The sequence below is a fragment of the Tiliqua scincoides genome, chromosome 3 (genome assembly GCF_035046505.1).
Source record: "Tiliqua scincoides isolate rTilSci1 chromosome 3, rTilSci1.hap2, whole genome shotgun sequence".
Taxonomy (NCBI): domain Eukaryota; kingdom Metazoa; phylum Chordata; class Lepidosauria; order Squamata; family Scincidae; genus Tiliqua; species Tiliqua scincoides.
In genome coordinates this window covers 138587852-138614840 of record NC_089823.1, presented here as the reverse complement: position 1 = coordinate 138614840, position 26989 = coordinate 138587852, and the positions used below count along the sequence as shown (strand labels likewise).

Below are 26989 nucleotides of genomic sequence, written 5' to 3'. Positions count from 1 at the left end.
CATCTTTGATATTACATTCTTACACCTGGAGAATCTTGAATAGTCTTCTTTTATGGACAGCTGTAACAGGGCTGGTTCCAGGCAGGATGAAGACCCTCAGCAAAGTATCCTCTGGTGGGCCTTCTCCTACATGGGTGACAGCCCCTAGATTTTGTGGGAAAGTGATATGATAAAACCAGCTTTAGGACTCATGAAGTAGGAAACTCACTGACAGTGGGAAAACTGTCATGATCTTCACCTTCACATCAGAAAGGGTGGTGTTTGTCAGGGCAGGAAATGTCTGGATGGACAAAATAAATAAATAAATAAATTATCTGTTCCTTTTCATCTCCCCTAAATTTTAGGGCCCCATGCAGTGGTAACTGTCAACATTTCATATGGTGTGATAAAGGGCAGGGTAAACTGCAGCATCTGAGTATTTTCATAGCAATTCAGCACTTGGCTGTTCAGCGTATGATTCCCACATTACATTTAAGATTAATAAACACAAAATGGTTCACACATGTAAATTCCTGTGTCCTGTATTAAAATTTGAGAGGATTTAAGGACACAGAGGTGACATGCAATGGTGCTGTGTGTCCTTTAAAAGGTAACTCTATGGCGGGGTGCTTAATAGGTGGATCGCAATCTACCGGTAGATCGCGAGGCAAAATGAGTAGATCGCGGAGTGCCGACCGCCTCCCCTCGGGTGCCTCTGGGAGGAAACGCCGGGAGTAAGGTCCATTGTACTCAATGGGGCTTACTCCCAGGTAAGTGTGGCTAGGATTGCAGCCTCACAGCCTAATCCTAGGCATGTCTACTCAGGAGTAAGTCCTGTTATACTCAGTGGGGCTCAAGGTACACCAACATACATTGTACACATAAATGTTATATGTTATGATGGCGCGAACATTGTAAAAAAAACTCTGGTAGATCTCCGGGCCTTGCTGGGTTTCAAAGTAGCTCTCGAGCCAAAAAAGTGTGAGCACCCCTGCTCTATGGAGTAGGGTAAGAGCAAGGTGAACGTATGGAATGCTGGTATGGTAGGTAAGAACACCTAGTGATAAGTCAGGAGCTGGAAGATCTCCAGCTGAAATCTACTTGCAGCCATAGGGCACAATCCTAACCAGGTCTACTCAGAAGTAAGTCCTATTTTGTTCAATGAGGCTTACTCTCAAGAAAGTATGGTTAGGATTGCAGCCATAAGCTCATCAGGTGATTCTACCTCATGGGATGAGGAAGGAGCCACAGCTCAGTGGTAGAGCACATACACTTTTTGCATGCAGAAGGTTAATCCCTACCATCTGCCAATAGAGGTGGGAAGCCCCCCCCCGAAACCCTTGATCTGACACACACACACACACACACACACACACAGAGAGAGAGAGAGAGAGAGAGAGAGAGAGAGAGAGAGAGAGAGAGAGAGAGAGAGAGAGAGAGTGTACAGGTCCAGCCTATTTATACGCGGATTTTTTTATACACGGATTTGACTCAACATGAATGGCCCCTGCAAATGAGAAGGAATGAGGAATGTGCTGATCCCTGGAGAAGGGGAAAATGCACCCCTTTAAAATCAGTTTAAAAAACTGCACATTCCTTTAACAATAGCCTCCTTAATGAGAGAGAGAGAGAGAGGGCAGCTGGCTGGCAATCCAGCAATCCTTCTCTCTCCAGCGGGCCCCTCCCTTCCCCCTGAGCATGTGAAAGAAAGGTGATTGCTTTGCATTGGTGAAGGGAGGGGCTGAGTGAAGCTTTCTAAGCTCTTGGAGGAGGACTGGTTGATGGATTGTCTTCTTAATGACTCTTATCTTAGAGTCATAAGGACATCAAAGTTGTTTTTAAATCACAGGAGCAAAGAAACTTTGTTTTTTAAATTTGCTATGGTGTGTTTTTTGCCATCCACGTGAGTGCTTGGAATGGAACCCATGCGAATAATTAGTCTCAACCTGTAGTTGAAAAGACTATTGCTATAGCACCATCAATGTGCATGGCTCTTTACATTGAGTGAAAAAACAGGTCCTTGCCTGTTTGTAAGGGGCTTACAAATTAGATATTTAAAAAAGGGAGTCAATTGGGAAGAGGACAGGTGCAGTTTTTCATACTTAGCTCTGTTATAGTAGGGGACATGTATGTTACTGAGATAACGGATATGAAATGCTACAAAAGCTCCCAAAGCACTATTTGTTTATGACAATAACAGTGAGCCATGAAGTACAAAGAAATGTAGCCTCTTTTCTCCTCTTAACACCTTTATGATATAAAGTTCAAGCTATCAGATGCTTCTGGTTTTTTATACTATGTAGTAATGCTCAGAATGATGATTCAGTGGCACTCTTGTTTCACTGCATATAAAAAGAATAAAGCCACGCAGAGTCAATGAAGGTTGAAATTAAGCTGACGTCTGGGCTATGCTGAAGTAAAAAATGATTCTGCTGTTTCTGCTATCAAACACCTCATGTTGAGCCACCTATCCAGGTGGTCTGAAGAATAATTTGTTGCAGTATCTGCAAAGGTAGTGCCTCTTAGCACATTCTTCGCCCTAAAGCAACTCCTCCCTCCCTCTCCCCTCTCCCATCCTCTGCCTGCAGAGATATTGAACAATGTCTTTCTCTGACAAAGCTTTGTACATGATCTCATCGTATAGTCAGTTCCCTTGACTGGCCCCCGTCTGTCCTCTTGCCAAGAGCAAAGTACCACCAAGAATAATGAGGAAGGTTCCATGCTACAGAATTCAAGTTTATGCCCTCCCTTTAACACACACACACACACACACACACACACACACCCCTAAATTAAAAACCTAAATGGAAAGCAAAGCATAGCAAAGATGGATGTAGCCAATGCTCTTATTCCTTTAGGGGTCTGAACAAGAAGTGCCACACAGAAGCAGCCACAGAGATTATTTCACTTCAGGGGAGGTGCATGAATTTTCTCTTCCAATGGCTCACAGAAAACACAGAGGAGACTGACACTTGCCGACTGACTGCAAGAGACTGACACCTCTGTTGCCACTTCTGTTTAATGTTGTTTCAACACTGGCCAACAAGTATCTGACCTGGCACATGGAGAGCTGAAGCCTGAGTCCAGGCATGATTAAGCATGGGAGTGGTGTGAAGCATTAATTCAATTCACAATAGGCGACGTTGGGTCTGGACTTGGAAAGCGGGGCTGGAACAAGGATCAAGGCAGGTAGGAGGGAAGGCAAGTGGATGGGGAAACTGAAAAACTAGGAGATACAAAAGGAACAGGAAGGCTTACAGGCAGATATATCTAGAGCTAAATCAAAGGCTGGCTATGGCCCAAGCGAAGACCCAGGTCTAACTCAGAAACATTTCAGTTCAGTTCAGTAAGACCTTTATTGGCATAAAATACAGAGAAAGAACAGAACAAGACAGGAATGTACAAATCAGAAACATTTATGCCCAGGTCAGAAAGAACAACTGGACTACTGGGAGGAGGAGAGATACTGGAATGAGGAGCTTCTTTTTCCACTCTGTAGACCCAAGTGGCTCACCACAAAAGGCACCAGTGCCCAAAGCAGGAGGCTTGTGGTTCAAACTCAGTCTAATCTGGCATGTTCAGAGCAACCCTCATAGAAGAGAGGATCATCCTGTACAGCTCGTCACATAGCCCAGTCTCATGTATAACCATTGAACTCAAAGAATTTAAGATTGCACCAAGGAAAAAGGGAAATACAAACAAGCCCATGACCTGTCTGCTGAGCCATAGCAAGTCAATGCCATTTACTGTACTAAAAAGTGCTACGGGAAAAGATGTCATGTGCATTTGTGGTTCAGCCAGTCTCACATCTGCAATATTAGGATAACACCACTGACTTGCCTTAAAAAATTGTTGTGCTTTGTTGATGAAAATCATGACTTCTTATACAGTGCAGCTGGAACTCTATGTGTAAATAGTAGCAAAAAGAATTGCCAAGTAAAAAATTGCAAGTTGTCAAAAGTTCCCAAATGGAAAGAAACGTTGAATGCATGTTTATACTGAACCTGTGCTTTTCTTCCTCATCAGTTAGTCTGGATTAATTTCACTCCAACAGATCAATAAATACAATTCATTCAAAACTCAGCTCTGCTTTCATGGTTTGTGGCAAGCACTTTGAGTCTTTCATTTACCCTTCAAAATGTACAGACTGCTCTTGCAAAGAAAGGAGTTGCAGTGAAGCAGGTTCACAATGTATGAGTATTTAGATTATTTTTGATAATTACAGTGCTATACTTTACAATGGGCTCTGAGATCTCCAAGGGAAATTTTTACCAATGGCAAATCAATGCTATTTATGACTGTGATGTTTTACTTAAAATTATTACTTCTAATATATTACACTTTGTGGTAACCGGCATAAGATCTCCTGAGACAGCAAGAAAGTTCTAGGAATCTAGATCAGGGGTGCCCAAACCCCGGCCCTGGGGCCACTTGCGACCCTCAAGGACTTCCCAATCCGGCCCTCTGAGAGCCCGCAATCTCCAATGAGCTCTGGCCCTACGGAGACTTGCTGGAGCCGTGCTGGCCTGATGCAACTGCTCTCAATGTGACGGCCAACTGTTCGACCTCTCAGGTGAGCTGTGGAGCAAGGGCTCCCTCCACTGCTTGCTGTTTCACATCTGTGATGCAGCAGCAGCAGCAAAGGAAAGGCCGGCTTGCTTTGTGCAAGGCCTTTCACAAGACTTGAGCTATTGCAAGACCGTCATTCAGTCATATAAGTTCCATCTCTAATGTATTCATTTATGTAAATTTATTCAAATTTGAAATGTAAATTAACTCTCTTTTTCTCTAGCCCCCCCGACACAGTGTCAGAGAGATGATGTGGTCTCCCTGCCAAAAAGTTTGGACACCCCTGATCTAAATGATGGATTTACTCTCCAAAATTCCATTATACACTGTTGTTCTTTGAAGTTCCATCATGCTAAATACAGGGCAATGTGGTAACAGCACACAAGACAAACTCTCTAAGGAAATGCTTTCACAACTGACAGCTGTACAGGAAGTGCAAATGCCAACCCTTCTAACCATAACAAAGTGACTGATTTTAATAACAAGATCATAGTCACAAAAACAAGAGTACTGCTTCAGCTAAGTTAGTAACGTAAAGGAAAATGTTCAAGATCCTTTGAGAATACTAGACAGCAATGAGGATTGAAGTATGCCTGAAATCAGAAAATAGCTCTGGATACCCTCCCCCATTTAGCATCAATTGAATCTAAAACAAGAGATTTAAGAATATAAACTGAACCCAGGTGGCCACAGGTAGGAAGTGTGTCTTGGTGATCAAATGGGACATCTTACAACTTTTTTTTTTAAATAATATTTTGGCCACAAATGAAAATACCTGTAGGGAGAAGTAACTTGTATCTTAATGCAAGCAGGTCTGTGACATGCATCAAGCTACTCTAACAGAGGAAACTGATAAAACAAATGTATGATAATAGCAAAAGTGTTGTCTCATTTGAGCCAAACAAGACAGACTCATAAGAGGAAGTTCATCCCTTAAAAAGAAACTAGCAAAATCTTCAACAACAATTTTGCCAGGGAAGCATTTGTAGACATGAACCCTAAAGGCTTCATCAAGTTTTTGGTTCAGCTCCACTTCATCTACTTGTGTTATAAAATTCTGAAAAGTGACAAGAATTCACATTCCTGAATATAGAAATCAAGTGCCAAAGCACAACGTGCAGAAACATGTCTTATGCCAAAAAGTGGCATACCACCCATGGCAAGAGCCAGGGTGGTGTAGTGGTTTGGGAGGTGGACTTAGACCTGGAAGATCCAGGTTCAAATCCCCCCTCAGCCATGAAGTTTCCTGGGTGACCTTGGGACAGTCACTTTCTCTCAGTCTCACCTACCTCACAGGGTTCTTATGAGGAAAAAAGTTGGGGAGCAGCTGTGTACACCGTCCTGAGCTCTTTGGAGGAAGGGCAGTATAAAAATGTGATAAATAAATAAATAAAATAAAAAGCTATATACTCTTAGCATAACAAACACCCATGTTGCACATGAGAATTAAGGGCATTCACATTTCTCCTTTCCTATCCTAATGTTTACATCAGAATGCTAATGCTGTGGGGGACCATTTGCTACAGAGTGAACAGGCAAGAAAGAGCAGGTGGTTAACCTTTCTCCCACCCATCAATTCACTCTTCCTCATTTTTCTTCAACTGGCTCCAAAGTTGGAAATAACTGCAGCTGGAGAGGGAGGATGAGGGGCTTCAGGGGAGAATTGATGGGTGGGGAAAAGACGAAGTATTCCCCCAGCCCCTAATTTTCCCTTGCAAAATGTATTTATTTTTTTCAGTTTATGACCTGCTTTTCTCCCAAATGGGTACTGCAAAGGGGCTGCACCATTGCTGCCGCCACCACCCCCATTACTATATACCAGGGCTTTTCAAACTGGGGCGTCACGACGCCCCAGCCTGTGAGCCTTGGCCTCTGCTCCCTTAAGGGGCGGGGGTAGCCTGGAGGCAGGCAGGAGACAGTGGCGCGATCCCCAGGATCATGCCACCCAGGGGGGCTGCAGGGGCTTTGGTGCACTTACAAACTCCCAGAGACTTTGAGAACCACTGCTATATACAAACAAACTTGTGTCTGGGGGCCATCATTTGCCAGCATAATTCGTAATTTCATCCTGAGACTATCTTTAAGTAGAAAAACGGTCATGCAGACAGTGGACCTAACTGATCTAAGCAAGCACAGGCATCTAAGCAATCATGGTACACATGCCTATATGTGAAGAAACTCACTAAAAATCCTTAACATCCCAAAGTTCCTTATACCAAGGAACGGTTCACACTCCTTAAACAGTATTATCTGTGCCCAGAGAAGAACCACATACACAATTGTAGGTTTCTTTGAAATTTCCCTCATAGCCGTACAGCTTTTCTGTTCAAAACCATTGCTTCAGCAGAAAAGAAATCTGCCCCTTTTTTTCTGTAGATATTTCTACCTTCCCACACACAAACATCATATGTTTGAGAGGCAAACTGCAAAAATAGATATGCAGCTTGCACAACACAAGTTCAGATCATGGTTGAATCTTTCATGCATGCTTTCTGCAACAGGCTTAATTGCACATCATGATTCCCATTCAAGGTGCAGACATCTTGCTAGATAGTATAAAGTAGAAATCATTCATTGTTGCACATCGCTCAAGCAACTGGTTTAACACTTAAGCAATCTGACATCATGTTAGCTGTTCCAGTTCCTGAATATTTGTCAAAAATCTAATACATTTTTAAAGTAGCTGCCTGGTTCGGTCACTTATCTGAAAAAAAATACACAGTTTGTTTTTGCATTGCAAAGTGCTGTATAGCAAAATATTGCAGTATTTCTATTTTCAGAAATGGAAAAGATGGAAAATCTCAAAGAAATTAAGAGCCTCCATTTGTTGCTTAAATCCTCCACCTCAGCCCTAGAAAGAGATTCACCAGATTGCTGGCATGGAGTATAAATGCCATAGTTTGAGGAGAAGGATATTAGTGTCAGGTTTTCTGTTTCATTAATACTAAAGTACATATCAGAAGTCTTTTCATTTCCTGGACAGGAGTAAGGTACATTGCAATGTGTGTCAACATTTTCTCCATCACAGAGCCACTGCTATAAAGAAAATGGGCTTTTCCTACCAGCTGATTTTGGCGTGAACTTGTCCCTGTTGGCTGCACAAACTGCTAGCAGCCTGTATCCAAGGTCCAGGTCAAAGCCCTGCTGCGCTGCCACTCTGCTAACAACCTGAGAAGAAGAAGAAAATGTCATCAGTAACTGAGAGTTATGACAAAACTACCACCATTTACCCACCAATTTGTCTGTAGTGGCATCCATAAAGCAAAAGGCTGTGTCGTGGGGGGGGGGGGAAGAGAAATTAGTGCAAAATTAGAAATGAGAGAGAGAGTAATTTCAGAATGAAAAGTGTGGATCAACATCCATCCCATTTTGTTAGAGTACAACAACCTCGTGAAGCAGACCACTACTATTCCTATTTACAGACTGTAGAGGTGAAGCTAAGGGACCATGATTTGATGCTGTGCCTTGCCCAGTGTCATCTAGCAATTCTATGACTAAATACAGAGTTCAACTTGGATTCAAGCCCTACTCTGTCCACTGAAACATAGTGTCTTTCAGAGCTTCTTCAGAACAAGTATGCTGAATCTGATAGCCACAACTTTGTTTTTCTACCATAAGGGAGATACTCTCCACACCTAAAGATAAAGTACCGAAGTTTAAAAGTAAGCAAGCAAGCAAAGAAGGAAACTCTAAACTGAGACAGTTGTTGCATGTTTTACTGTATTTGAGACTGGCCAGAGGTCTGAAGTGTCCAGCGACCTCACTGAACCATACATGCACTTCTTTACCACTCAGTATCCAGAAGGAGGTGAGTCAGAAAGATCAATACAGACAGCAGTTTCAGGTAGATCTTGGGTACAGATGAACTTGTTTTTGTTCCATAAAAAAGTGTCTCATGCCACTTTCTTCCTGGGGAGTGGGTTAATAAGAGGAGTGACAAGGAGCTCACTCCCTTCTGAGTAGAGAGACATGGTCATACAAACAGAGCCTATGATTCACATGGTATTAACAGGGCCATTCAGAAACAAATCAAAACAGCTCTTCAAAAATTTAACTATTGTACTTGGAATAAAGCATGTCAATTCAGCACATGTGAGCAAGAGGGGAATACATCTGATTGTTAATCAGTTAGGCAAGCCTTCTCCCTTGATGTGATGGGTGACCCTGTCCTTCAACTCATAGCTGTGCTCTGACCAATGGAACCTTCAAAATCCAGGAGGATCTTCATTCAAATATGCACTATTTCTGAGCTGAACTAGCATTCCTTTAAAACAGAAAGTTAAAGATGAACAATAGCACATTACTCTGATGGTGTTATTGTTCAATAATTTAACACCAACCCTAATTTTCACTTATGCCCTACACTAAAGAGCTTACAATTCAGGAAATAAATTGGCTTTGTCACCTTTGCTTTAATACAAAAGCCCCTTCATTAATTAAAGAGGGCACACATTAGTGTGCAGTTATCTGTGTCCAACACTGGTTTGCCATAAAACAATGATACAGAACAGAGTTGGAAACCAAGATATGTGAAAACCTATAAATGGTAATGAAATGTTCCCTTTCTGCATTAACTAGTCAGCACAATTGCTTGGATCTTATTAATCCAAACTGCCCTCCAGTATCCACTTTTCCTAATTAACAATAAAGAATCACAACATGAATAATACCGAGGTTGATGGATGGATAGTTTGTTGCTGTTGCATTTGAAAACAAAGAACATTTCTAGACATTTGCAAGGGAACTACTAATATTCTCTTGCTTACGCTACCACTGCAAATACCTCTATCACTGCAATGGTCACACTTCCCACAGGCTTGTTTAGTGTCAGATCTAGCGACTCTAACACAAGAAGATCGACTCAGGGTGTTGGAAACCCGTGATGAGATTCCACTTGGTGCAGTGACTCTGGCACATACCTGGCATATATTCACGGAGGACAAATCAGCAGAAAAGAACAGTGATTTTGTCTCACAGTTCAATCTTGAGCTGCCTGTTGCGCCAGGACTGTTGTAGCGCCGAAACCGCTGCTACGGCATCCTGTGAACAACATGGCAGCTGCTGCTGGCTCCTCAGGGGAAGAGGACTTTTGTCCCCTTCCCTTGGATAAGGGAAGTAGCCTTTGAGTTGCCACAGAATCAAGAGCCTCCGTGTCAGGCCTTGTGGCCTGACACAGAGGCTCTGGATTTGGCGGAACAGAGCTCTGCCGGTCCTGTCTCGCTCCCTCCCCCAGCAAGCCCCCTTCCTGCCTTCCCGCCCACCCTGGAATGCCGCCTCTTTGACCCTACCCACCTCTCCGCTGCCTGGCGATCCACGTGGAGCACTGGCGATCCACCAGTGGTAGCCCAGTGCTGACTGGTGCTGGGCTACCTCTGACGCTGGGCTGTTGCTGAGGGCCGCAAACGTGCTTTGCAGCACGTTTGCAACACTCACTGCCAGTGGAGCTCCAGCAGTATAAGCTCAGGATTGTGCTCTCAGTTACATTACAGAAGTAAAACAGTTAAGTAAAACAGATACAGAGAATGAAATCATGATAACATGACTAGTCTAAAAATCAATCTAGCAGATGTGTCAACAAAAATTTTATCCCACAGAACAAACTATATTGCCAATTACATGTAAAATATAAGTCACCTGGGACCTAACAGTAATAAAAATAGCTCATTTTTGCAAAGCTTCCCCTGCCTGGATGCAACGCTTACTTCCCATAGGGTGCAAGCAGAGGTGTAAACAATGACATCACGACACCACACAATGTTGTGACAATACTGCCCTGGTTTCTCCCCAGGGCAGGATGCGCCTCTTCCCAGCTTCTGTGAAGGCTGGGAACCTTCACAGAAGGTGTTGCGAAGCCTGCAGGACCCCATCCTCTTGAAGAATGACACAACATCCTCTCCGAGGGCGGGATTTTGAATGCCTCCTCCTGGCTTCTGTGAAGGCTGGGAGCCATTACAGAAGCTGAGAAGGGTGCAGCGAAGCCCCCAGTGCCCCATCTTCGCAGAAGTGACTGGATAGAGCCTGGGAGAAGTCATGTGCTCCTCCTGGCATGGTATCCAGGGCATATACTCTTCAGGCTCCATGCCAGATATGCTTCTGCGTGCAAGGCAAGATGCAATTTACAGGACTGATATAAAATGACAACTTTCTTAAAACAATCACTACTACTGAACGTTATAGATTTATGTTTTGTTATGACAGAAAAATCACAAAGGGCGCAATCCTAAGGCATCCTTGGGCCGGCGCAAGTCCCTTGCACCAACCCAAGAGGGTTGGAAACATGCCATAAGGCACATTTGCCCCTCCTTGAGAGGTGACTGGGCTGGTGCAAGGATGCATGCTGGCCGGCAGAGGCTGAATCCAGCCTCGCGCCAACCACAATGGAGAGGCTTGTGTTGACTGAGCTTGGTCGACACAAGGGTCTGGGGAGGGCAGGGAGGAAGTGAGGGGGAGGTGGGAGGGAGGCGTTCTGGGGCACGGGGAGGGTGGGCGGAGGGCAGTCCCGGGGGCAGGTGAGGAGCAGGAGGTGGGGCTGGTATCCAGCAGATATGCCGGCTCCTAAACCCCATTCCTGAGCAGCGCAGAGCCGCTGAAAATCGCTCCACTCTCCTTGGACTTATGCCACCTCCTGAGGTGGCACAAGTCCGAGGAGACCCATTCGGGCTGCGGTGGCTTACACGGAGGTAAGGGGAAGAGTTTCCCCTTACCTCCAGTTGAGCCACTACTGGTCCCTGTCTTGCGCTGGATACAGTGCAGGCCTCCTGGCCTGCCTGTTGCAGCACAAGATAGGATTGTACTGTAAGAAGAAAATGCACAATCTGAGAAATCAGGACCATAAAAAAAAAAAACTTTCTGTTCTGCGAGAGCTAGCCTCCAAATTACTGTCTCCCCCTCAGTACTGCAGCTTCGACAGAAATTTACCTAGGAATATTTTTCAAAAAAACAGAGATAACAGTCTGGAAGTAACTGTAAATTTTTCATTTTTTTTTCCTTTTCATAGCATCAGTGCTCTGAAGAAATTAGCAGATCTTCAACTATAAATATTCTTAACAATAATGGGGCACAAACCTATTTTGGTCTACTCAGAAGTAAGTCCTATTGAGTTCAATGGGACTTTCACCCAGGTAAGTGTGGTTAGAATTGCAGCCATAATCTCATTATAAGAATGAAGTTCAAATTGGCACACCAAAAAGCTTAAGTCAAAGGACATTCATTTTGAGGTTTCAAAATGCATTAAAAAAAAATACATATAATACTACCCCAAAAGCACATTTTCTGATGATCAGCTTGTTGTTCCACCAGTTAGGGCTTCTTTTAGAGATGCAGAAAAAACACATCATCATCTCTCTCAACCAACCCCTTCCCTTACAGAGCACTATGACATCACAATGCAGTGAAGGAATGAGCATCTTTCTTTAGGTTTAACACAGAAGCACTACTGCAGCCTAAATCCAGGCCAAGGTGCACCATTCCATGAGGTAAGCTGCCTCAGTTAGCAAATTCAAAAGCCATTAGTATGGCAGAGCAAGAGAGAGATGCAGGCAGATCTGTTCTATTGGAAAGTTTTCCTGTGAAACTGAAACAAACAGGAGCTCTTGTTCTGGCAGTTCATTTCTGTGAGACTTGAGTGGTGGGCTATTCAGGGGACAGATCAGAAGAGGAAGAATGGTGGAGAGGAGCATGGTGGATTTGAGCAGTTCTAACATAGCATTTGACTCACTGCCTCAGGTGTCAGCCAGCCTAAAGTTTCCTCCAATGTGATCTGGAACATCTGATGTCACATCAAGAGCAGTGCAGAGGAGACACCAGGAGCAGTAGCCCCCACAACACTCGGGTAGTGTCAGAAGGGGTCCTAAGCATGTGGATTGATGGTTCTGTGGGCTAAGGAAGTCACTTTTTGGATAATTTTTTAACCACTATCTTAAAGGCCTTCAAGCACTATATGTCCCCACCTTTCTGTGCTAGTCACAAGTTTTAGAGCCCCAAATATAGATTTGTTCTGTGATGCATTGCAGTACTTCCACTGGCTCATCAAGCCTGCAGCCTACGACTCAGAGTGTTTGTATTTTAAGAGAAAAACAGTAATTTTTCGCATTTACAATGAGCTTTCCCTTGACATTATAGTTGGGGGGAGGAATTTTCATGATTGCTTCTAGGAATGGAAGGGAGAAAAGCATTGGTAGGCTTACTCAACACTAGTCAAGTTCATCAAAATCACACAATTCTTTAACAATGAGAAATTATATTTTTGAACCCTTCTTAGATGGTATAATGTCAAAGTCTTCTATATGTAATGAAATTCACTGTTTTTTTTGTGACCTGTGTGCCACATTCTAATTCAATTACACTTGTGGAAAAATTGGCAGCAGTTGTCCAAAGAGTGTGCCCTTTATACTACCAGAAGCCTTGTAAACCCTCTTGTAAAAATAGACTGCACTCATTCTTTTGCACTCAGGAAAGAAGTGCTGATCTTAAAGATAAGGAAAAGCAAATGGCAGCTCAAGGCTATTTAAAATTAGTTGCCAGGTTAAGGTGCTAGGTTTGGGATCCTTTCAAGGTAGGACCTAAAGGTATGGAAACTACAGCGTCTGGATCATGAGGACCAAATTATGGCAGACTGAAAGGCTGGCCAAGTTCAGAATACAATGAAACAGAGTAGAATGGGAAAAACTTCAGCAGTGGAGTTAGCAAGATCAGGGAAACTGAGGACAGGCTTGTAAGGGCTAAGATGAGAAGTAGGAATGTGCAACCTCAGAATGGACAAGCAGAATTTGCAAGCTGCAATCTCTGAGTAGCTTGTTGTACAGACCAAGAATCCACAAGAAGAGAAAGGAGATGGGGGGGGGGGGAATCAGGCTGGAATTGAAAGTAGGAAACCATACCAAGAAATCAGCCACTATTTTTTTCTCCATTGCTGAAAAGTAACAAACTTCAATTTCCTCTTTTCTGACAGAAAGCTACAACAAGGAATCTTGCAGTAGATTCGCTCTTCATCCCTCATCACACTACTAGGACAACATCTCTCATAACCTGACTCTCCTACTAATCAAGAGTTTTGTAACTGCTTATTATAAAACTCCCTTTGAATTATGGTTGCACTTCTCAGGGAAACTCTTAACTGGCAGAAAGAGACAAGTGCACACACCCCCTGCTGGCATCTGAATGAATTTTTTCCCATTCAATTTTGCTAATTTCTCAGTAACTGAAAAATGTCAACTGATTGCGAACTCAGATGGTTCTGTATTCAGGCACTTGCATGCACTTGAAATTATATGAATACAGTTTGAGGATGTCAGCAGAAATATTTGCATTTAAAGTTATGTGGATTGGATGGTATTTTTGTTTTTCTTTTGGCAACAGACAAAAAATATTAATGACAACTAACAAATCGGGAACTTTGAAGAAAATGAGCTGCAGAGAGAATAATTTAGCAACTCAAAGAAATTAAAAAATAACTAGACTTGAGAGCTGATGAGCTAATGGGGATGCCTCAGCTGTTCAAGTGGAGAAGGGAGTTAAGTTGCATATATTCTATTTTAAATAAGTTTCAAAAGGGAGGGCCGGGATACTACCACTCGTTCTTTTTTTTCTCAGAGCTCAGGTTCCCAGAATACCCCAACAATTCACAGGAAGGTAAATCCAGTCTTTTTTTTTTTCCAAAAGTGAAGTGGTTAAGAAAAATTTCAACTAATCATTTTCTATATGTAAAACAGATATAATTATAGAGAAAAGTGATGAAAGAAGATGAGTTGAACAAAACTTGTCCTTATTCCCACCCCTCTCTTAGTCATGTTGCAGGGTGACCAAGAGATGTTTGAGCTGTTCTTGAAATACAAGATTCACAACTGTATGCAATACATACCAGAGAAATCAGGTTTTTGACAACTCTTTTATGGCACAAACTGGTAGCCAAGTCTTAGGGAAAGGGTACACAACCAATAGATACGTTAGCTACTTAACAAAATGACTAACTGCCAAAGATCTACTGTGATGTATGAAGTAGTAAAAAATGGATTTTTCATTATTTGCATACTTTTTAAAAGCAGATTAAAGATTATGTTTAAACAGTAGGACCTGGTGCTAAAATATGCCACATCCAAAACAGGTTTAACACTCACTGGAGGTGCTCTGTGTGTGTGTGTGTGTGTGTGTGTGTGTGTGTGTGTGTGTGTGTGTGTGTGTGTGAGAGAGAGAGAGAGAGAGAGAGAGAGAGAGAGAGAGAGAGAAGCCATTGCCTGTAGAGAGGGTGCCTGAGAAACATCTCAAGAGGAGTCAGAAGTAAGCGCAAAGCTTTCCTATGAAATGCCAACACAAACGTAACAGCCATAACAACCTCTGCCATTCTTGCTACCTAGCCCAGCCACCAGCTCCTTGGGGTGTGTGAACAAGCTGAAGCACAAAATCTGCTCCGGAGATTGCTCCGGAGCGACCTCTGCCACGCCGCAGACTCGGAGCAGCTCCTTGGTTCACTGAGGAGCTGCGAACGATGAAGCGGCAGGGCAGGCGTCTAGAGCGACGGTGGCAGAAAACTCATGATGAATCCGATCGGACACGGAGTAGAGCTCATTATAGAGCCTACTCCGTGGCGGTGGTAGCAGCGAAGAGATCGTTCTTCTCTGCTACCATTGCGTCTGCTGATAGCCGTCCGGCAGAGCTGTTCCGTGTGGTGCGGGGCCTCCTCCATCGGGCCCCGCCAGTGGACCAGGAGGAATACACGGTCAGCCGCTGTGACGTGCTTGCCCAACACTTTGCAGATAAAATTGATCGTATTCGTCGCGACTTGGATGCCACATTGACAATGTCTGTTGATGTCCCCTTGGCAACTGCTTGTCCAGTATTGTGGGATTCTTTTCAGCTTGTGCAGCCTGAGGATGTGGACAGACTCCTTTGGAGTGTGAGGCCGTCTGCCTGCCTGCTTGACCCTTGCCCAGCTTGGCTGATTAGAGCGGCCCGGGGGGGACTGGCTGAGTGGACGGGGAGGGTGGTCAACTCTTCTTTGATGGAGGGGACATTGCCGCTCGCCTTGAAGCAGGCAGTGGTTCGCCCCCTCCTGAAGAAGCCCTCCCTGGATTCCACTGTGTTGAATAACTATCGGCCAGTCTCCAACATCCCGTTTCTGGGCAAGGTAACTGAGCGGGTAGTGGCGTCTCAACTCCAGAGGGTCTTGGATGAAGCGGATTATCTGGATCCTTTTCAATCTGGTTTCAGACCGGGCTTTGGGACGGAAACTGCCTTGGTCGCCTTGGTGGATGACCTACGCCGGGGACTGGACAGGGGGAGTGCGTCCCTGTTGGTCCTGCTGGACCTCTCGGCGGCTTTCGATACCATCGACCATGGTATCCTTCTGGGCCGATTGGCCGAGTTGGGAGTTGGAGGCACTGTTTTGCAGTGGTTTCGCTCCTACTTGGAGGGTCGGTCCCAGATGGTGGTGCTGGGGGATGCCTGTTCGACACCCTGGCCCTTGAGGTGCGGGGTGCCGCAGGGTTCAATTCTGTCCCCCATGCTATTTAATATCTACATGAAACCGCTGGGAGAGGTCATCCGGGGGTTTGGAGTGAGGTGTCATCAATATGCTGATGACACCCAGCTCTATCTCTCCTTTCCTCCAGACTCCAAGGTGGCGGTTGAGGGCCTGGAGCGCTGTCTGGAAGCTGTGAGGATCTGGATGGGGGCTAACAAGCTGAAATTAAATCCGGATAAGACAGAGGCTCTCCTGGTTCAGAAATCCTCGATGCAGGTGCTGGATTATCAACTTGCTCTGAATGGGGTTGCACTCCCTCTGAAGGAGCAGGTTCGCAGCTTGGGGGTCCTCCTGGATTCGCAGCTGCTCCTGGATTCCCAGGTGGCGGCTGTGGCTAGGGGGGCCTTTGCTCAGCTTCGGCTGGTGCGCCAGCTGCGACCGTACTTGGATCGTGCAGACCTGGCCACGGTGATCCATGCCACGGTGACATCGAGGTTAGATTACTGTAACGCGCTCTATGTGGGGCTGCCCCTGAAGACGGTTCGGAAACTACAATTAGTACAGAATGCAGCGGCCCGTGTGGTCACCGGAGCCAGGCGGTTTGACTCTGTCAGCCCGCTTCTCCGGGGGCTGCATTGGCTGCCCATTCGTTTCCGGGCCCAATTCAAGGTGCTGGTTTTGACCTTTAAAGCCCTATACTGCTCTGGGCCAGGATATCTTAGAGACCACCTACTCCCGTACAATCCGGCTCGCCATCTCAGGTCATCAGAGAAGGCCTTTTTGCAAGTGCCGCCACCCAAGGAGGTCCGGGGGGTGGCTGCAAGAAATAGGGCCTTCTCGGTAGTGGCACCAACATTATGGAACTCCCTTCCCCTTGACTTGAGAATGGCTCCCTCTCTTGAGAGCTTTCGGCGAGGCCTGAAAACACTGTTGTTTAAACAAGCCTTCTGATTTCTGGCCTTCTTAACTTTTTATACATCTTTTAGTTTTACAGGCTTGTTTCCTCGGTGATCTGCTCTTTTACTCTTTTAATCTGACTACTGTTTTTATGGCCCTGTAGTGTGTTTTTAAATGTTTTTATCTGTCTGTATTAATGTTTTTTAAATTTTATTGTTTTTAATATGTTGTTAGCCGCCCTGGGTCCCGTTAGGGAGAAGGGCGGGATAAAAATAAAGTTTTATTATTATTATTATTATTATTTCTAAGCACCCTGGAGACTCAGGTGTTTCAGCAATAGGGGCCAAGGAGATATCAAAGAGTGATGCCTGAAATGCATTGTACTCTGCATTAACTCAGAGGCAAAATCATTTTATTATTGTTTCATACATGCCTGCCATCCAAAACATGTCCCTAATAAGCCCTGGTTTAAATTATACGCTAAAACAGAACCCAGAATACAGTAGCCCATGCAGCAGTGGTAAAAGCGAAACATTTTTTTTTTCTTTTTCACCCCAAGAACTTCTCAGAAAAACAAGGAGCAGCCTTCCAGTGCTTCCAGAGGGTATTCAGAGGCCCGCAGAGGCTGTGCACTGCCTTTGCAGGGCTCCGAAGGTTCTGGTCGCGTTCAGAGACCCTGTGAGTCAGAACCCACAGATTTCATTATCCACGGGTTTCAGTATATATGGTGGTTCAGGAATGGATCTCCTGCAGATACAGAGACTACACCTGCACTCCTACGTAGGCTCCACCTAACTTTCCTAAGAGGGAGAGTGAATTATAAATGTAATAGGAGTTTTTATAAAATTATTTCTTTAAAACCTACTTGCTTAACCCTTGCTACAAAAAGCAATCCAAAATTAAAAGGGTTTGCATGACTTCTAGCAGAAGTTCTTGAACACCTTTGGAGGAAAAGTGTTTCGTAACTGTGGAACTACCACCATGGAAACATGCAGGCAGGCATCAAATTTTTGGAAGAGTGGACTTGGTGGATCTTGCAGATCCTGGTAAGATTTAGGTAAGAAGGTGGCATTTCCATTTGGAGTTAAGGGCCTAAAGTAAGTAAGATGGGTGTAAGGCAGTTATGTAAACAGCCATTTATGGCAAAAAAGAATTTATTTCTGTCAAGCAATCAGGCATGGGAACTTTATAAAGCTTGATTCTTTTTGGGCCCAATTCTATCCAACTTTCCATCACTGATGTAGTTGAGCCAATGGGGTGTGCATTGTCCACATTCCACAAAGCCAACATCTTTCATCCTCCACTGATATCTCACCCTACACTCATAGGACTAGGAAATCCAGGGGTGGAGAGAGAGAGGAAAACAAGGATATTAAGAGGGTAATAAAAACGGCATATAGATTCACAACCTCCTCCCTAACACCCAAACCAGTTAACTTTGGGCACCTATGGATCGGATGCAATAATTTTAAAAGCCAGAGAAAAAATATTTACTGGATAAGACTTGACATACCGTCAAACAGCCCATCAGGCTCTGTTCAAAGGGCCTTTGGAATGCTCTTGGATCACCACACCAGTCCAAAAGTTCCGTAGCTGCATTGTGGAAGTTGGCAGGATTCTGTAAGTGCTAGTAAACAGAAAATTAAACACAATGAGGTAAATACATGCTCTTCAAATATCAGATAATGTATAGGTATAGTTAGCAAAGGTTATATGTATTTTCTCTCTTGCTAATGTGCATAAAAATCCATACCTAATAATGGAGCACACTGTCCAACTGCAAGACTGTATACAAGCATTTTTGCTTTGAAAGAAGGACCCAAATGTACTGAAGTTTTGAAAATTTCAGTACTTGTTTGACTTGCATGCTTGCTGGAATCCTTCCTTCCAACATGTATTTCTAAGATCAGGGACAAGGGATCAAGTGAAAAGAAGCCACATTATGTTTTCCAACTCTCCTATTTCTGTGCTTCTATGTAAAGTTAAGGAGTTACTTCATGTTCATGTACTCTGTAGTTCACCTCCCACTTCGATCATGACAACACACAAATAATATTAACTGCAACATACAAAATGGTTGTGCCTCCCTCTTGAGCATGCATACTCTCTCTTGTCATAGATCCAATGTGACTCTGAGCACTGAGCACACTGTTTACTACTAGCCTATGTATCCTGTAGATAGCATGCTGGACTTTGATCGGTGAGATCTGGGTTTAAATTCCTGGTGTAGCATGACGCTTGCTGGGTGAACATGGATGTGGGGCCACTATCTCTCAGATTAATGTATTTTAAAGGGTTGCTGTGAGGATAAAATGGGGAAGGAAACCCCCAAATAAGTTGTCCTGAGCTTTTTGTAGAAAGGCAGGGCAGAAATGTGAAGAAGAAGTGAAAAATAAACCAATTGAAAAGAAACAAGTGGAAGCTATTGTGTCAAGGTATGTTAATGAGGCTGTCATGACTGTGAACATACTGAAGAGCGCAGGAGGAGAATCACACTGGCAGAAAGAAGTTATCTGCTATTATGCCTTGGATAATTCCTCCTCCAATTCTTCTTGGAGGAAGAAATGAATTTGTCCCTGCTGGAAACCTGCAGAGTTAATGCATTCTTTGCTATCTCATTCTCTGTGGAACTGACCAAATCACAGCCATGTTCTAAGGAGTTCAATTTCCACCCCTTTACATCAAAGTACCCTTACCATGAAAATGATCAAGAACTGTAGGAGGTGGAAAGGATTTTGCCCTGAAATCTCTACATAATTCGCTTTTAAACCCCTTGAGAGGAGACCACTATGATTAACATTTATATTCCATCTACTTTCCTATCTAAGATTTTCTGAAAGCCTTAGAATTTACCTCAGTAGCCAAAGACTTATATATTCCTTTGGTACTAACACACAAAATGCAAACACATGTTGCAACAGACAGATAAATGGCATATATGTGGTACCATACACAAGTACCTATCTACTCTAAAGACATAAACTGGTTTATCAGTAATTCTCACCATCAACATTTACTTACCGTAGATATCCTGGTAATTATTTAAAGTAAATGCATTAAAATACCTCTCATTCCACATGTTTTTTTCTCCAAATTATTCAACGGGAAAATTAATATTCTATGCCTCTATAACAAATAATGCTTGTTTCACACATAGCTGAACTGCTTCCCTCCTGTATTCTTAATGTTCCTCCTGGCTTACTATGTTGACAGAAACTGGGTTTTTGTTTTTTTAAACAAAAGCAAGGCATGCAGATAGTAGGAAAACAAATGAAAAATATATCTCAGATTTTTTATATCTAGCTGGGGCAGCAAAATGGCCCAGAATAAGAGAAGTCCCAGTTTCACAACTCACCTTAGTCATCAGACTGAGTAGGAGGCCATAGGCAAGCTATTATTCTCTCCGTCTCAACATTATGCCCCCATATGTAATATGAGAATAAGTATATCACCAGTCTAACTTACAGGAATGTTGTAAAAATTAGTGAAAGTACTATAAATGTATAAAGTTATAAACACTCTCTTTAAATATATAAGAAGACTCTTCAAAACAGTGCAAATTAATCTACGTAACTATATAGAACACAAATTAATCTATATCATAACTGTTGATTAGGATTGCTTTTAAGTCACTGTTTCACAATGAGTCATAACACCGAATATCCCTAATTCTAGTTTAATTGTAATTTCAAAACTGTTCTTAGATTTACTTACTATTAAGGCTTTCCTGTACTTATGAGGATCTTTCTGCAGAACAGCCTCCCAGTAAGTACTTTTAAAGGCAGGGCTGGCCAGTTTGACCAATTGGGCCCGGCACCTAGAGGGACCCTACACTAGGGTGGCAAGCAGAGCAGCTGCAGCCACAGCCAGCTCCTTGCTTTGCAGCTGATGCTCCAGCATGGAATCTTCCATGCTGAAGTGATGCGAGGAGAGCGCGGCGGGCATTGCAACTGGACAGCCCTTCCTCCCCTGGGTCCAATTGGCTAGAAATTGGTCCCCCAGAAGCAGTTGGTGGTGACAGCACTGCTGGCTGCCTCACTACTGCCGCTCATCCTGGTAAGAGAGGCCTGTAGGGGTTGGAATCCCACAGAAATGTTTTGCATTGGACCCCTCAGCTCCTAAGGCCAGCCATGTTTAATTTTGTCTGTTAGCAATACAGAGGGCCTTCCTCATCCACGGCTGCAGCTGGAAGGCCTCAGAAGTCACTTCTGGTTTAGATCAGTAATTTCTGGTCACATCAGGAGGTGTTCAGAGGCTCAGGAAGACAGCATGCAACCTCCAAAGGATTCAGGTGCAGACCACAGATAAGTAACTGGGACACTGCACTGGGCCCCTCCAGGGATTTTATTATCCATGTAATTTGGAATTGATCCCCCACAGATATCAAGGGTGTACTGTAAAACACAATTCTATTCAAATTCCAAAACTGAGTTGCTGATAACTATACTTCCCCATTCTGCATGTGCAATCCAGTGTGTGTGAAAATGCTACGTGGAATGTGAATATATCAACACCTACTCGCTAGTGCCTGTGACATCACATCACCACTCCTTCAATATATTACCTATTTCTATCCTGCATCTCCCCTGCAGGAGGACCCAGAGTGGCTATCCCAGTGTCATTCTTATGTACTTTTAAAAACCAAACAAAAATAGTCTTAAGGGACGGATTACTCCTTTGTGGCACTTAGCAGTGAAATGCCTCTTCTTTCAAAAGTCAACCCCTTGAAACAAAAATTTAATATAGTATGATCCTACTTGCTGTATTGACAGGTACAGCCAGGAAAAATGCCAGGATATGGGTGGCTTGTTTGAATAGGGGAAATCAAGGATAAATAGCCAAGAAAGAAGCAACGAGCGGAGTCAGAATTCAGAGCAAGACAATAGAATACAAAAGACTTTAAGAGTAGATTTGAAGCACCTGCAAGAAGCTCCAAGCAGGAGCCTGGCAACAACATCTTAATGCTTCCTTTTATGGGGAATGATGGAAGGCTAGAGCAGTGGTTCTCAAACTTTATAGAGGCCCTAGAGTCTGATGCCTGATTTATAAATGCCAAGGGGTGTGGCTATAATGGAGATTGGGCAGCAGGGCTCTCCAGAAGCTTGCTCAATCCTTGATACACATAGCCTAATCTGCCCTCTCAGAATCAAGAACCACCAAAAATGGGGTCACAACTCACTGGTGGATTTTGGACTGGACTCACAGTTTGAGAATCGCTGGTCTAAAGCAGGAGAGAGCAGGGAGGCGCTAGTGGCTGCATACCAAGGGAGGGTGAAGCTGAGGTGCTGTTCCCAACAGACAGACGATCTGGTGGCACATGGAACATAGAGACTGTGAGCATGCTGAAGGAGTACATAGGGAGAAAAAACCTACATAAACATATGGTTCAAGTGACATCAAGACTAAGGGCAAGGGAAAGAAGACTGCTCCAAAATACAGAATTTCAGTGGATCCCAAAGGACTGAAAAGGCAAATTCAGAAGTACCTGTGCACAGAGTTCTGAAAACTCCCCAAAACCACACACGTCTCCTGACTGAAATCTTAAGGGCATCATAGAGGTAGCCAAAGAAACCAATTAGAGTCTAGACTGAAGTTTCAGATGTACAGCAGTAGACACTTCTCTAAGTATCATCACATGCCAACATGTTTTAGATTCCACACAAGAGCAACGATGGTTCACAATGAAGAGCATTCAGGGTTCAAGTTATCTCATCAAGGCACACAAGAATGACAACAACAATATGGAAACAAAATAACATCACAAGCTCTCTATTAAGTTTGCTACTGCTGGAGAAAATAAGTGCAGAATCTTAATAGTGCATAGGGGAGGTGTGAGGTTTTTTTCTTTTTCTTTGAAACATGTCAGGTTCCAAAGACATCGAGCTAATTTGCCACATCTTAACTGCTCCTCAAAAGGAATGTCATGCAAATAGGGCCCTTCCAGTAGCAAACTACTTAACTATGCTAAACAAGTTACTGCATTTATTTATGGGATGTCGTGCCAAATTATGAAGGCTGACTCAAGCTGCCTGTTTGTTTTGCCCAGTTACATCTGTCTGCTTCTTGCTTTAATTGAACCGCTAAACAGCAACACAACTAATGATGTGGGTGCAGAATGAGTGTGTTTGTGTTTACGTCAATCAATGGTTGCCTAGAGGCCCCTTCATATGTTGCTGCAACTGATGCTTCTTCCTCTGGTTCCTTTCCATACTGCCATGGTAACATTTGGGAATCCAGAACCGTGTGGGTGAGGCCAACCACGCCAGAAGGTTATCAGGTGGGAAGGATATACATGATTCGTCCATCTTCCTTGGTCTTTTCTTCAGGAGGCCTGTGCTGAGCCCTCTCCAGCTCCAAGTTGGGAAGAAGAGGTGAGTTTAAAAAAAAAAATTATTGAGGGGGTGGGAGAGAGAGTGTGTTCCAGAGACTGAGCTTTATTGGTCCAAATGTTGCTGTAGTGTTGTGAGAAAACGCCACAGAGGAATGCTGCTCCAGTAATGTGCAAAGGAACCACTATAGACACAGAATTTCTTGGGGAGAACAACATGAGCTTCAAGATTTTGTTGTAAGGAGAAGAGGATCTTTCTGAGCAATAGATATTTTCCTGTAATTTATTACACTTATTTAATAAAGCATTTAAAATAGCAAGGTTTAATACAAAAATAAAAAGACCCTGTCTGAAAACTCAGAATCTATATAAAAACAGGATGCATTTAGAAGGAGAAAAGAGGATCAATCTGGAAAATTCAGAGTGAAAAGATGCGACTCAGAAATTACTTGAAAGTGATGACAAAGGAAGAAAGTCGGATATCAGGTGGAAGGACAATCTAGTGTTCAGTGTTGGAACCGGATTTCTGGGAACCCTAAGCCAGATCGTTTAATCACTATCTGAAAAAAAATCTAAAGCCACCCACAAAAGTCAACATAAACCCTTCACAAAAACAGAAACCAAAACCAGCTGTCACACCCACCAGTTGGTTACCACAAGTAGGAAAACAATGCAGGCAGTTCCCCAGTTTAAACCTACCCCATTGCCTGACACTCACCCAGACCTGAGAAGCCTCCAGATCAACCATTTATTGTTTTATTGATTTGATTTGAAATCCGCCTTTCTCCAGAGAGGGCACCCAAGGCAGTTAACAACAATAAAATATATGAAATGATAAAATACAACTTAAAAACTATATAAAATAAGCACTAAAAACAGACAATATAAAACAGAGCAGCCAGCAGTGAGATATATCAATAAAAACATTCAGTAAATACATAAAAGCAGCCACTATAGGGCCGCAAAGGTTTTCCTAAATAAAAATGCCTTCAGGCCTCAGTCTTAATGCAAACTATTAAGCAAACACAAATACAAGCATAAATGCAAACCATTATGGCTCCCCCCACTCCATGTCACCCTCCTTTCAGTGATCAGTCATTGTACACATAATTGATGTGTACATTCAACAAAAATAGCAAGAAAGCAAAAGAGGCCCGTATGCAGAGAATACAAGTGAAATAAAATGAGAAGGTAAAACAACTGATGCTGTACAGACAAATTGGACATTAGAACCCCTTCCTTGTTACAAGTTCAGCATTATCACAATGAATAGACAAGGCAGAAAATAGCTGGCAAACAGCCATGATTCTGACCAAAGACATTTGGAAGCACCTTGAACGAGCTTGAGAGCTGCTTTCTACCCATCAGCATTTTTCCTCCATATCACAGACAAATGATGACAAATACAGTATCTGCTTTAAGAACTTAGACACGTCTATAGTTAGAAATAGAGACTAATGACAGCTCTCCCTTTCTCGTACAGGGGTGTGTGTGCACACGTGCTAGTGTGCACACTTGGAGGGGGGAACGTAATTTGTGAGGGAACATAATCTGAATTTGTAATTCAGATCAGCTGCCATTTTGAGCAGCAAATTCGCTTGGAAGACTCCCATGATTCCAGCGTAGTTTGCTGGAGGCAAGTCTTCCTGCTGCTTCCCCAGAGACTGATGACACAAGCGCTGTCCTTTTTTCTCACTGGGCAAACAAATGTAGCTCTCCCTGGTTGCACAGGCATCCCTGCCTATTTCGTCCCTTGCAAGTCACCATAGCAATTGAGCTGGCAGCTCTCCTTGTTCCCTCCATGTTTATGTGTGTACTGCTTTAAATAGGCTGTGTGCTGCAGCAGAGAGAAGCAGTTTGGAAAAAGCAAAAGTTTTTTTTTTGCTTAGCGGTGGCACAATTGTGAAAGGGGTTATCACTTATCGGGGATCACTATGGCCCCAGCACCCTCTAGATGGCCATAGAGACCCATAGTAAGTGACAGACAGTGTCGTGCAGCCAGGGTAGGTAGGACCTCACCTGACCTAGCAAGTAAAAATAAAAAAGGCCCAAAAAGTTTTTTGTTTTTTTAAAAAGCTTGCTTTCCCCCCCAAAAAGCACCAAGAGTTGCCATTTTCTTCAGGAGGCCTGTGCTGAGTCTTCTCCAGCTCCAAGTTGGGAAGAAGAGGTGAGTTTAAAAAAAAAAAAAAAAATGTATTGAGGGGGTGGGAGAGAGATTGTGTTCCAGACACTGGGCTTTGCTTTATTTATTTATTTATTTATTTTATTTTATTTATTTATTTATTGGGGGGGGGAGCATATTTTCCATAGACTGAGCTTAATGGGGGAGGGAGGGGGGAGAGTGAATATGTGTTACCTTCCCATGGCCAGGATCTCACTGCATATCACTGGTGACAAAAACTCGTTTTTAATCAGTGGTGGCACAAACACAGAAATGCCACTGCACCATCTTCACCATCTCAGCCCTTCACCAATCCCCTTAAGAGGGAATTGGGTGTTTCCAGTTGCCCTGGGGAGTTGCAACTTGGGGAGGTTGGGAAACAATAAACTAAAGAATTGAAATATTTGATAGAATATAATGAAAGAAGAATTCAGGTAAAGTAACTATGGAGAGCATATACTCAACTGAACCTGGTCAAATGTCCATCCTCAGATAAAGGAACTACAGGGTCAGAGACACAGGTAGCATTCTTCCTTCCTGCATTCCAGTGTCTCTCTCTCTCTCTCTCTCTCTCTCTCTCTCTCTGGTTATTATGAAGTATAAAAGCAGTCAGTATGAATTCTGCTAAAATTCACTGCTAGTCTACATTTTTGCAACTTTGCAGACTGTTGAGGTTTGAGATGAATTCTGTCTCTTCGTCACCACTGAAGCATCTTTGCTGCCTTTTCCCCAAACTGGCATCCCTAGTTGCAACCCTAAGAATAATTAAAGGTAAACTTCAAAGGTGATAACATACATCTCATTTCTAGATAGGGCAGCTCCTTCAAGTGCTTGAATTGCAGGGATCAAATTGAGTTCTTCTAACGTCCTCCTTCACTTCTCAACATGTTTGCTTTGAGAAATGTGGTGACAGGGAATGAATAAGGTATGGCAAATCCATATGCAGAAGAGGTAGGATCTCCTGCTATTGTGCATTCTGCTCTCTCTGCATTCTGATTGGGTCACCCACAAATGGACTCAGAACTCAGTTTGAAGGATAGCCTTTTGAACTAGAGACATTCAGAGTCTGTTGCTTCCACAGTGGGTGGCCTTGGATAGGACAAATCCGAAGTGTCACTCATGTTTCCTCTCCACATTAGGTCAGAAGCTACTCACTGATTCTACTAAGAATAAGGTCTGCCTGAGTAACAGACAGAGCTTACAGTCTGCTTCTAACACACCCTCCTTACCCTGTCTTGTATATAAACAAAACACACATTCAGTGAAGCCTACCTGTCCAAGGCTCTCCTCCAAAATGTGGATTGTGTGCAGGCGTTCTTGTTCCTCAGTTTCTATTTGTGCAAGGGAACTCATGTATAAATAGTCAGTTGGCATCATACCCATGGCCCCGGTCACATTCTCAACCTGCTCTGGAGGATGGAGGAACAGCTTTGCACTTGAAGTTTCATACTGCTGATAAGCCCTACCATCTCTCTTCTTTGGAGCCATATTCTTTTTTACTAAGAGTCAGAAAGAAAACCAGAGATGGTCTGTTGAAAACCAAACTCAAGGTTCCAGGAAAAGCAGCAGAATGCCACAGCCAGCACTGTAATCAGCC

The 26989-nt window shown here is 43.4% G+C and overlaps 1 protein-coding gene across 6 annotated transcripts in view; it reads right to left on the bottom strand.

The window, feature by feature from the left end:
* Nucleotides 1-26989, bottom strand: part of ZMIZ1 (zinc finger MIZ-type containing 1) — a 427264-nt gene that overhangs the window by 146594 nt on the left and 253681 nt on the right. For all 6 annotated transcript variants that reach the window (XM_066619836.1, XM_066619835.1, XM_066619841.1 and 3 more), the window contains exons 6-7: nt 18417-18530; nt 7611-7716 (exon numbers count right to left, since the gene is read on the bottom strand). In XM_066619836.1, the coding sequence (XP_066475933.1) occupies nt 7611-7716; nt 18417-18530 (220 nt within the window). The remainder of the gene's footprint in view (nt 1-7610; nt 7717-18416; nt 18531-26989) is intronic.